A 12991-nucleotide genomic window follows, 5' to 3' on the forward strand; every position below is an offset into this window, starting at 1 on the left:
ACATGTATTCAGAAAAAAGAAAAACCGATTTTAGGACAAAGATCTAAGATCAGAGACTAAACATGAATGCAGACTACTAAAATCTGTGTTACCAGCCTGGCCAACATGGTGAAAACCTGTCTCTACTAAAAATAAAAAATTATCTGGGTGAGGTGGCACACGCCTGTAATCTCAGCTACTCAGGAGGCTGAGGCAGGGGAACTGCTTGAACCTGGGAAGTGGAGATTGCAGTGAGCCAAGTTCGTGCAACTGCACTCCAGCCCAGGTGACAGAGCAAGACTGTCTCAAAAAAATAAATAAAATAAGGCCGGGCACCGTGGCTCACGCCTGTAATCCCAGCACTTTGGAAGGCTGAGGTGGGTGGATCACCTGAGGTCAGGAGGTCGAGACCAGCCTGATCAACATGGAGAAACCCCGTCTCTACTATAAATACAAAATTAGCCAGGCATGGTGGCACATGCCTGTAATCCCAGCTGCTCAGGAGGCTGAGGCAGGAGAATCGCTTGAACCCGGGAGGTGGAGGTTGCAGTGAGCCGAGATCACGCCATTGCACTCCAGCCTGGGCAACAAGAGTGAAACTCTGTCATCACAACACAACACAACACAACATAACATAACATCTCTGTTTCATGTGTACTTTCTAAAGTTTCAGGCTCCTATGTGGAGCCCTGTGTGTGGGCTAAGGGGACACAGAGACTCCATTCATTCATTCATTCTTTGTTCATTCATAATTAATATTTTTGAATGACAGGCTCATTCTAAACTTTGTAGATGTAAGAAGTTTAACATTCTAGTGGAAGGACATGGACAATATTAAAAAGATAATTTTGATAGTCAAAGTGCCATGAAGACAACACAATAGGATAATATAACAGAGAGTAACTGAGGAGTCGGTCTGTAGCTATATTAGGTGAAACAGTTTGGGAAGGTGATGCTTGATCTCAGATTTCAAGCATGAGAAGAAGCCAGCCATGCAAAATAATAGGTGAAAAACTCGTAGGCAGAGGAAGCCAAAAGAACAAAGGCCCTGATGCAGGAATGAACTTATTGGAGGAAAGATCCACAAATGCAGGTAAGAATGGTACAAAACTAGAGGGAGGCCAGGGGCCAGATCATGGAGGGTCTTGTAGGTCATGGTAAAGAGTTTGGGTTTAATTCTAATTGTAATGAGAAGACACTGAAGGATTTTAGTCAGGACAGAAATACATCTCATTTATATTTCAAAACTTATATTGAAGGCCAGGGCAACCCCAGGGATCTCCCAAGGGAGATAGGAAAATCCAAATTTATGCTCCAAAGCCCAAACACCACTGGAAGACTTTTAATTAATAAAATGAAACAAGTGGAGTTCCTTCACGGAAGTGTTGGCTGTGGTTCAATTTACGTTATAGTATGTGGAAAATTTTCCCTTTCTGTCTACTAGAGCAGGAAAATTTCCTTCCAACTATATCCTTCCACTCCCCAACTCTGGGGCATGGATGGAAATAGGATCATAGAATTTTTTTTTTTTTTTGAGACGGAGTCTCACTCCGTTGCCCAGGCTGGAGTGCAGTGGCGTGATCTCAGCTTGCTGCAAGCTCCGCCTCCTGGGTTCAGGCCATTCTCCTGCCTCAGCCTCCCGAGTAGCTGGGACTACAGGTGCCCACCACCACGCCCGGCTAATTTTTTGTATTTTTAGTAGAGATGGGGTTTCACCGTGTTAGCCAGGATGGTCTCGATCTCCTGACCTTGTGATCTGCCCGCCTCGGCCTCCCAAAGTGCTGGGATTAAAGGCGTGAGCCACCGCGCCCGGCCAGATTATAGAATTCTGCTGTCCCCACACTCAAAATTATTGAAGGCAATTCCTCTTGAAAAATACTATGTGTATTATGTTCTCAGTATCTGGCGAATTACTAACTCACTAAAAATATGGTGGTTCCTTCTGTAAGGACAGACAGGATTGTCTTCGAATCTATTGATAGAAAACATCCTGCAGACATGCAACAGTGGCACAGTTCCAAAAGAACCTGCTGGTTATGCAAAGTAAGCATTGCTGTCCTGGTATTGGGTAAGGCCCTCACTTGAACCCTTTTCTCTCTAGAAAATGAGAACAATCTAATTTAGAGAAAGAAAGAACAGTCAATATTAATGAGCACTACATACTACGCCAGTTTCTTTCCTTACTGTATCTCATTTAATACTTTCAACCACCTCAGGAAGCTGAGGAAAGTTAAGGAAGGTCCCCAAAGTCATATAACAAGTTAGGACTGGATATATTACTGCCTGTAAGGACACCAAGGTTTATGATCCTTCTGTGACACCACACTCCTCATGGAAACATCTGCCCAGGTTTACAATGTAAGTTAATGGGAAACTGGAATTTGTTTTGTGTATTGTTTCAATATACAAATTCCTAAAAGATGTAATTTTTTAAAGTAAAATTCCTTAATCCCCTTTAGCCTTCCAACAGCTTTATATGCCACAATGCTAATAATTTGAGACAATCAATTTGATATATGATACAACGGGGAAAGGCAAAATATATCATAGCACTGTGTGATAATAATAACAATAAAGGGTATAGATGAAACCATGCATCCACCAGGTGATACTTTCTTCTTTTAGTGTTACAGAACCTTGCTTTATCAAGCAAGATAAAGCATTTGAACAACAACAACAAAAGTATCTTCATTTTCAATGCATTAACATTAGGAGTCAATAAGCCAATTAGAGGTGAGCCTCCACTGTTAATAAAGCAGCTCTAGGTAAAATGAACCAGTGAGAAGCAAAGCCTTGCTTACAGTAAAAGTGAAGGGAAAATCCTGTAAGAGGGGTGAACCTGGTCATGCCTGGCACTAATACAATGTATGGTCTACTTATTTAGATGACATTTTGAAACTAACTGGGCTACTTCTATTTGGCTTTCCCTTGAACAAGCTACTAAAGTTGGTCAACAGGAGTCAAGCCACACTGCAAAAGGGGTTATTTATCCATTACTTCCATTGTAAATTAAAGACAGAAAATTACAGGTGAAAGAGTAGAGACGAGTAATTGATGTCACTATTTCTTTCTTGCCCACTGACCTCTGCCCACTGGTCTATTAATAAATAGACCTCATCTTTAAAAGCCTGAGTGAATGTTTACTCTCATCAGCTCACGAGGGGTGATTAAGGAAGACTGAAAAAAAAAAAAAAAGGACACCCCCTTGCCTTTATTCATATAGCTAAACTCAAGAGGTCACCTTGAACTACACAAAACAGATAAAAGTTGAAGGGGTATCCCTTTCCAAATGGCCTTCCCCTAAGATCCCAATCCTATGCCATGTGTTTCTCCTAATGTGCCTACTAGGAACTTTAGGGTTCTGTGGGACAAAGATTTACACAGTGGAGAAGAAGAGCAGTCTGAGCTAGCTCAAGAACACATACCAATGGGAAAACTTTTAAATTTCTTCAATGACTGTGGTGGAATGAACTCTGAATTATGAATTGACAAATGTGATTTAAGCTGGGTGTGGTGGCTCACATCTATAATCCCAGTACTTTGGGAGGCCAAGGTGGGAGGATCGCTTGAGATCAAGAGTTTGAGACTGGCCTGGGCAACACGATAAGACCTCATCTCTACTAAAAATTATAAAAATTAGCAAGGTGTGGGAGTACACATCTATAGTTCCAGCTACTTGGGAGGCTGAGGCAGAAGGATCACTTGAGGCCCTATATTGACCTCAGATAAAAAGAGGGAATTTAATTAGATCATCATTACATATAATGTGTTTGTTTTTTTTTTTTGAGACAGAGTCTCGCTCTGTCGCCCAGGCTGGAGTGCAGTGGCACGATCTCGGGTCACTGCAACCTCTGCCTCCCCAGTTCAACCTATTCTTCTGCTTCAGCCTCCTGAGTAGCTGGGATTATAGGCATGTGCCATCACGCCCAGCTAATTTTTGTATTTTTAGTGGAGACGTGGTTTCACCATGTTGGTCAGGCTGGTCTTGAACTCCTGACCTCTGGTGATCCACCCACCCTGGCCTCCTGAAGTGCTGGGATTACAGGTGGGAGCCACCACGCCCGGCCTCCATAATGTATTTTTTAAAAGCACATATATAGAAATAATATATGAAAACAAATAAAAGGTAGATACAAGTAGTGAAAACAACTCACTTCTCTTGTTGTTACATATCTTTGCTATGTATTGCCCATGCCATGTATTTTCATGTTTTGGACGTTTCTAAGCACATTTATTTCTCAGTTAGGTTGAAGAGTTTAATTTCTCTTTATACACTTTAATAAAGACCATCAAACAGCCAATTTGTATATCTAGTCTCTAAATGTGTATTTCTGAAGCCTCTCTCAGAGAAGAGGAAAACCGTCTTTGGAAATGTCTCCAGCATAGTCCTTCTGGTAAGGTCAGTGATTTCCAACTCCTTATTTATGAACTGCTAGTAATTTGATTTTGTAATATCCCTTCCTAAAAGTGTTATATTAGTATTTAAAAACTTGAACGTAGGCCTGGCGCAGTGGCTCACGCCTGTAATCCCAACACTTTGGGATGCCAAGGCAAGGTGAATTACTTGAGGTCAGGAGTTCAAGGCCAGCCTGGCCAACATGGCAAAACCCCATTTCTACTAAAAATATAAAAATTAGCCAGGCGTGGTGGTGCATGCCTGTAATCCCAGTTACTCAGGAGGCTGAGGCAGGAAAATCACTTGAACCTGGGAGGCAGGTGGAGGTTGCAGTGAACTGAGATCCCGCCACTTGACTCCAGCCCGGGTGACCGAATGAGACTCCATCTCAAAAAACAAACAAAAAAAAGAAATTGAATGTAAATATTTGCTTTGCATATTAACAGTTTAAACAATTAAGATCCCTTTGAGATAACTGGAGATATTTTAAGTTATATAAAATATATACGTGTGTGTATCTATGTGTGTGTGTGTGTATGTGTGTGTGTGTGTATAAATATATATATATATATATATTTTTTTTTTTTGAGACAGGGTTTGGCTCTGTTACCCAGGCTGGAATGCAGTGGTATAACCATGGCCCACTGCAGCCTCAAACTCCTGAGCCATGATTGTGTCACTGCACTCTAGCCTGGGCAACACAGCAAGATCCCATCTCAAAAAAATAAAAATAAAAGAAAAATTAGAAAACTACCTGTTATGAACTGAAAAGTCTGTGTTCCCTCCAAATTCATACGGTAAAGCCCTAACCCCCAGTGTGGTCATATTTAGAGATGGGGCCTCTGAGAAAGTAATTAAGGTTAAATGAGGTCACATGGGTCCTTGATCTGATAGGATTCGTTTCCTTGTAAGAAGAAATACCATAAAACTCTCTCTCCAAATGCACACACCGAGGAAAGGCCATGTGAGTGTACAGCAAGAAGACAGCAGAGTGCAACCCAGGGGCAGAGCCCTCATCAGACACCAAAACTGCTGGCACATTTATCTTGAACTTTCAGTTTCCAGAACTGTGAGAAAATAAATACCTGTTGTTTAAATCACCCAGTTTGGATATTCTGTTATAGAAGCATAAGCAGATTAACACAGTACCTCTATTAATAAATGCTCTCTATTACTTCCTGTTTCAGAAAATGTACTTTGTTGAATTCTACATGAGAAATATTTCATTGAACATCCAGGGAAATCAGATTCATAAAAAGTGCTTTGTATGAAATACAATTTGCAATCATTTGCAGTCAAATGGCCCTGTAAAAATATGCTTACCCTTGAAGAGTAACATACTCTTGGGAGCTTTCAGCCCAACAGCCACTCAGCATTGCAGCAAAATAACTAGATCTGGCACTCAAAATGGCCCTAAAGGGAAGAGGAGGGAGAAACACAGGTAAACATTTACATATTATTCAAAATGTAATTTTTATGAAAATTTTCATCTTTATGTATTAAAACACAATAATCTATTTGTTTTGTTTGTATTCATAGGCAGGATTATTACATAATAAAACTTATAAGCTTATATTTATATCTAAGGGTTTTTTTTTTGTTTGTTTTTTGTTTTAAGAGACAGGGTCTTCGTCTGTCACCCTGGCTGGAGTGCAGTGGCGTGATCATAGCTTACTACAGCCCTGAACTCCTAGACTCATGTATGATCCTCCCGCCTCAGCCTCCCAAGAAGCTAACACTACAGGCATGCAGTATCACACTCAACTTGATTTTTAAATTTTTTGTAGAGACGGGGTCTCACTATGTTGTCCAGGCTGGTCTCAAACTCTAGACCTCAAATAATCCCCCTATTCCTGAAGTGCTGGAATTTATAACTAAGCATTTTGATTGTTTAAAACATTAATTCCAATGCCCTTGCTATCTTTTTTTTTTCTTTGAAGGTTCTTTAATTTTTTAAGCTTACAAAAACATAATTTTGATATTTAATTTTTTAAATATAAAAGGGTAGCTAAAGACAAAGTACTGATCAGCAAACCCTCATTTAATATGGATTATTTTGGAAATTTAAAAATTTTTAACAAGGTGGCCTCCTATCTCATACTAAAGTGTAAATCAAGGCTCTTTCCCAGATTTATACTTCATACTTAGTAACAATCTAAAACCTTTTCAAATCAATGAAAACAAAAAACAAAAAACAAAAAACCTACCATGACCAATTTAAATGACCTGGGAAAGGGTAGGAGAGGTGACCAATAATCAGAGCCAGTTGCACACAGATGGAAAAATGCTTGCTGTCACTCCCAAATATATCCCTACATTACATTATATGTAAATCACAATGGAAATAAGTCCCTACATTACAGAACTATGAAATTCTATTTAAAAAATAATAGGCCAGGCACGGTGGCTCACGCCTGTAATCTCAGCACTTTGGGAGGCCGGGGCAGGTGGATCACCTGAGGTCGGGAGTTCGAGACCAGCCTGGCCAACATGATGAAACTCTGTCTGTACTAAAAAAAAAATACAAAAAAATGGCCAGGCGCGGTGGCTCACGCCTGTAATCCCAGCACTTTGGGAGGCTAAGGCAGGCAGATCATGAGGTCAGGAGATCAAGACCATCCTGGCTAACATGGTGAAACCCTGTCTCTACCAAAAATACAAAAAATTAGCCGGGCGTGGTGGCAGGCGCCTGTTGTCCCAGCTACTCGGGAGACTGAGTCAGGAGAATGGTGTGAACCCGGGAGGCAGAGCTTGCAGTGAGCCGAGATTGTGCCACTGCACTCTAGCCTGGGCGACAGAGCAAGACTGTGTCTCAAAAAAAAAAAAAAAAAAAAATTAGCCAGGTGTGGTGGCGGGTGCCTGTAATCCCAGCTACTCGGGAGGCTGAGGCAGAAGAATGGCTTGAACCCAGGAGGTGGAGGTTGCAGTGAGCCGAGATCGTACCACCGCACTCCAGCTTGGGCAACAAGAGCAAAACTCCCCCTCAAAAAAAAAATAAAAATAAAAAATAAAAATAAACTGTTGGGTATCATTGGAATAATGTAACTCGTAAGGCTAGAAAATATTGAAATACAGTTCAGACTCAAAAGATAAGTTCACTTTTTAAAAAGTCTGCTAGAGAAATAAATGCTAGATAGGAAAGTAGGACTTGTAGCAGGATGGCCTTTTATACCAATTTGAAAAACACAGACACACCATACCCTACCCCCATCCCACCAGAAATTCTAGTTGAAATAAAAAGGAAGGAACAAAGGCTAAAGTAAAAAGCTTCGGTCGGGCACCATGGCTCACACCTGTAATCCCAACACTTTGGGAGGCCAGGGCGGGCAGATCACTTGAAGTCAGCCGTTCATGACTAGCCTGGCCAACATGGTAAAAGCCCATCTCTACTAAAAATACAAAAATTAGCTGGGCATGGTGGCTGTGCCTGTAGTCCCAGCTACTTGGGAGAATCACTTGAACCCAGGAGGCCGAGGTTGCAGTGAGCAGAGATCACGCCACTGCACTCCAGCCTGGGTGACAGAGCAAGACTCTGTCTCAAAACAAACAAACAAACAAACAACAACAACAAAAAACTTCCAAAATCTCATGTCCCAGTGAATTTAGTGGGGAAAAATTCCAGACACTGAAATTTGTCAGCTTGACACTTCTCCCTTTAGCAATATCACCTCCATTTCTGTTATGACTTTCGTTCCAACTGAATCTAGTTGTAGCAAATTCAATCTCCTGGTATCAGCTTGATAAGCATAGGAGATTATACTAGAGTCAACGGAAGGATGTACATTAACCAAAAGCTCTAAATTAACAACCAGGAGTGTAGACCTCAAATTCTGATCCTCAATTCAGCATATGATCAATATTTGGCACTAGCTGGATAAAGGTCTAATCAGAATTTGTGAGCAGAGGCAGATGTAGTTAAATCATAACCCAATATTCGCAGTCTATGATTTGGTTCCAAACTTAAAAGGCAGGTATAGATAGCCACATCTAAAAATATTTCAGAACTGGAGGGAAAACGTTAATAACAAGATATAAACAAAACCAGGCAAATTAGCTTGGCAAACAAAAATTCTGGTTAAAAAAAGAAACTAAACTGATCATACCCACTGATAATTTAAGAGTGGAAAAATGAGCATTTTTCCACTCTTAAACTAGTTTAATTACAGGCAGATGTTTTTCTACTATATTAAGATTTTTCTGTATCCATTTTTCCTAATCCTTAAAGCATATATGGCCACAGTCTAAACATGCTTAAAACCGGAAAGTTATGTCAGTTAAAAAAAAAATCTTATACTGTTACATCATTACTCTGGTAATTCAACTGATGCTGGGATCTGCCTTCACCCAAAAGCATGGCACTCACTGCTCAGAGGTTGAATGCTAACATTGCCCAAAATGAAGCAGTAACAGCAAAGACTCCATAAAACTCTATTTAATTGTGTACAAGCATTTAATTACTGCTCCAAATTAAAAACTGTACAATAAGTGCAACTTTTAATATATAAACAGACAAGAAGCTGGGATGCCAGTGTCCATTTGGCAGTGCAAATAGCAAAAATAAAGCAGTCTGCATGAGTGAAGTACCGATTGAGGAGAGGAGAAAAGGGAGGCCCAAGAGGCAGATTTCAGACAGTGACACAAAACTGTTGTACTGCTGGATGTTTCGTTTGAGAAGGTCTGAGCCTGGGCCAAGAGCACATTCAAATCTAGGCTGGTCCAGTTTAATGTACTTCAAGGGGCCATGTACAACCACTGTGGCAGCAGGAGGGTGATTCATCAGGAATGTAAATTCACCAAAATAATCAGAAGGCCCCAATCTTCCCACTTCAACAAACTCTTCATTTTCTGACCAATGTTGCAGCATAGCAGCTGGCCCCTTAGAATAATAAGGAACTCATCCCCTGGTTCTCCCTGCACCACAATCTTCTGCCAATCTTCAAACTTGACTGGTTCCCATGTATCAGCTACCGTAAGACGCTCTCACTTATCCAGAGACTCTAAAATAGACACTTTACTAAGGAATTCCTCATACATCTTCCACTTTCTCAGTGTGCTTCCCATACGGATTCTTCTACAGCTGTCTGATACACTACCATTTGATACACTATCATTGATACACTACCATTTCACATTTGCCTTTGCTTTGACAGTGGCTACTCTAGGTGTTCCATAAATCAAAACAGATTCTCCAAAGCTCCCTCCTTCTTCAACACTGGTTGCTCATTCATCATTGACACAGACATCCCTCTCTCCTTGCTCAATCACATAGAAGTTATCCCCTTCATCACCTTGCAGAATCACTGTCTCTCCAGTGATAAAGGAGACTGGAAACATGGCATCAAAAATATCACTTCTTTCATTATCATCAAGATGTGAAATCAGCATATTCTTTTCAATGGCTTTGGCTAAAGGCATTGCCTTATAATGGCTTTTGGTATAATCTTATAATCTTTTGGTATAATCTTTCTAACATGTGATGTGGCATCCTCCTCCATGTAGACTTCAGTGCTGACGGTACCTTGTCACCTCTGATCTTTAACTACTGGGTTAGGTGGAGGAGGAGAGATTTCATTCTCCTGAATTCTGTACAAGTGCCTGCTTCCTGCAGATTGTGAATTTGTTTTGCCTCCTCCTTCTCCAACCTCTCAAAGTGTTCCCTGATGAATGCCATTGGTCCCTCAGGTTGAGCAGTACACAACTTCACAATAGAATCTTTGAGCAGTGCCTGAATGTTGTGCTTCTGGAGGTATAGCTCACATTCTCAAATGCTATGCTCCTCCTCTCTGGCAGCAGTGTCACCAGACGCCATGGTTCTCTGTCTCTCTCTGCGTGTCTCAGGTCCCCTCTATTCTTTCTTCTGCTCTTCACTCCCTCTCCATGAGGCTTTCATGAGCTTCCCTCTTCTCTCCTCTGCATCTCTGTCCACCCTGCTCTGCCTCCAACTTCCCTCAATGCCTCTCAAAGGCTCTTTAATTAACAACAATGGAAACTATGTCCATGAGTAAGAGGAATAAATCATTTACAAATGGAGAAACAAAGACCAAAGATGTTACTTTAAATCTTAAGGAAATATCAATAAGAGACTATAATTACTGTTAGTCAATTATACATTTTTAAATAAAAAACACATTCTACAATATCTTAGAAAATAAAAATAAAAATAGGGACAACTCTAAATTTAAAATATTTTTAAATTTAAAAAAAAGAGCTTACAATTCTAAAGGTCCTGAGTTCTAGTTCAAAACTCACCATAACTATGTTCAAGAAAGGATATATCTTAGATTTGAAAAAATGACAAGAAAGGTATTTTCTTTTGAATTACGATTCTATCTTCTCAAATAAAATGCTAATTAATTCATTCTTTAAAAAGAAATTTAAAACATATATAGAGAGACAGAGTCTTACTATGTTGCTCTAGCTGGTCTCAAACACCTGGGCTCCAGTGACCCTCCTGTCCCAGCCTCTCAAAGTGCTGAGATTACAGGTGTTAAATCACTGCACTCACCCTCATTCTTTCTTTTTCTTTTACTAGAGACAGAGTCTCTTGCTCTTTCACCCAGCCTGGAGTGCAGTAGCACAATCATAGCCCACTGCAGCCTCAAACTCCTGGCTAGCCTCATCTTTAATCCAACAGATATTCTATTCTGTGCTCCGCACTATTCTAAGTGCTGGGAGTACAGCAGTAAATGAGATACACGGAACAATATTATATTCCAATGAAGGGTGGAGGACAGGGAGAAGAGAAAGACACTTCTGGAATGGCTTCCTAGGTTGTCTCAGATCAACCCTCCTGTGAAAGCAGCTTAGGAAAGATGGACAAAATATATATATTTAAGAAAAGAAGCCAAAAAAGGAAAGCATGCTTTGAAGGCATCAGAACACTGCCACAGTGATTAGAAAAGTTACACAAGTTATGAGAGAGAAGACAAAAGAAGCAACCCAAGTATTTGAGGTAACTTTTTCCATTGAGGCAATTGCCAAATCTGAAAGCAAAAGCAACAGCTGGAAGGCTGATAAGCTGAGTATAGCTTCTGGCAATCTTCACACAAATTGGAACTTGGGGACCATCAGAGAGGAGGGGTTTTAGTAGATAACCCAGGATTTCAGTTGGATCCCGAAGGCACATTCTAAACAGAAGAATGAACAGGAAATAGACAAGCCCTTATTAGACTTGAAAGCCAGTTTTGAATTATCTCGGTCCCTGACTGGAACTAAGTGATCAGCATCTAGTCTGCCAGCCAGACAAAAGCAAAAGGAAATCTGTCTCCATTAAAATATCACCTTGAGTGTCAAATTATTTCTACAAATTTTCAATAGAATGTTTAGTAGTCACCCAAAGATGATTTAGTGTAGTAATGAACAACTAGAACATAAAAGAAAAAATTTTCATTTACACTAGTATCAAAAAAGGTCAAATACATAGCAACAAATGTAACAAAATGTGTAAGACCTCTACACTAAAAACCATAAAACACTGCTGGGATAAATTTTAAAAGACCTAATGGAAAGCTAAAATATGCTCATGGATCTGAAACTTGAAACTATTAATATGTCCATTCTTCCTAAATTAGTTTCTAGATTTACCGCAATCCCAATCAAGCATTTTTAGTAGTAATAGGTAAGTTGATTCTAAAATGTCTATGAAAATGCAAAGGACCCCTAATTGCCAAAGCAACCATCAATGGAAGAATAAAGGTGGAAGACGTGATTTCAGGCAACATGATGTCACTTACTATAAAGCAGCAATAATCAAAATAATGTGGTATTGACATAAGGGTAGACATATAAATCACTGGAACAGAATTGAGAGTCCAAAAATAGATCCACATATATATATGGCCAACTGCTTTTCATGAGGGTGTTAAGATAATTCAATGGGGGAAAAGACAGTCTTATCATCAAAAGGTACTGGAACAACAGGATGTTTGTAGAAAAAAAAATTAAACTTGACACTTGCCTCACACCATATACAAAAACTTAAATCTAGAATACATAGAGAACCATAATAACACAACCCAATTAAAATATGGGCAGGAACAACAAAAAATATCAGGTAAGAATCACTTGCTAGAAATAGTTTTACTTCAAAGCTAAAGTTTATGGCTAGTTACAAAAAATGACATCCCTGGCCGGGCGTGGTGGCTCACACTTGTAATCCCAACACTTTGGGAGGCCAAGGCAGGTAGATCACTTGAGGTCAAGAGTTCAAGACCAGCCTGGCCAACATGGGAAAACCCAGTCTCTACTACAAATACAAAAATTAGCCAGGCATGGTGGCACACGCCTGTAACCCCAGCTACTCAGGAGGCTGAGGCACAAGAATCTCTTGAACCTGAGGGGCACAGGCTTGTAGTGAGCCAAGATCATGCCACTGCACTCCAGCCTGGCCTACAGAGTGAGACTCTGTCTAAAAAAAAAAAAAACAAACAAACAAACAAAAAAGGCCAGGTGTAGTGGCTCACGCCTGTAATCCCAGCACTTTGGGAGGCCAAGGTGGGCAGATCACGAGGTCAAGAGATCAAGACCATCCTGGCCAACATAGTGAAATCCCGTCTCTACTACAAATATAAAAATTAGCTGGGCTTGGTGGCACAAACCTATAGTCCCAGCTACTCA

At 40.3% G+C, this 12991-nt stretch overlaps 1 protein-coding gene and 1 pseudogene across 4 annotated transcripts in view; both read right to left on the bottom strand.

Moving 5' to 3' along the window:
• Positions 1-12991, bottom strand: part of BTBD8 (BTB domain containing 8) — a 104311-nt gene that overhangs the window by 49271 nt on the left and 42049 nt on the right. For all 4 annotated transcript variants that reach the window (XM_054531162.2, XM_024237260.3, XM_054531172.2 and 1 more), the window contains one exon: positions 5699-5788. In XM_054531162.2, the coding sequence (XP_054387137.1) occupies positions 5699-5788 (90 nt within the window). The remainder of the gene's footprint in view (positions 1-5698; positions 5789-12991) is intronic.
• Positions 7258-10444, bottom strand: LOC100940164 (cAMP-dependent protein kinase type I-alpha regulatory subunit-like; annotated as a pseudogene).

This window comes from Pongo abelii, chromosome 1 (assembly GCF_028885655.2).
Source record: "Pongo abelii isolate AG06213 chromosome 1, NHGRI_mPonAbe1-v2.0_pri, whole genome shotgun sequence".
Taxonomy (NCBI): Eukaryota; Metazoa; Chordata; class Mammalia; order Primates; family Hominidae; genus Pongo; species Pongo abelii.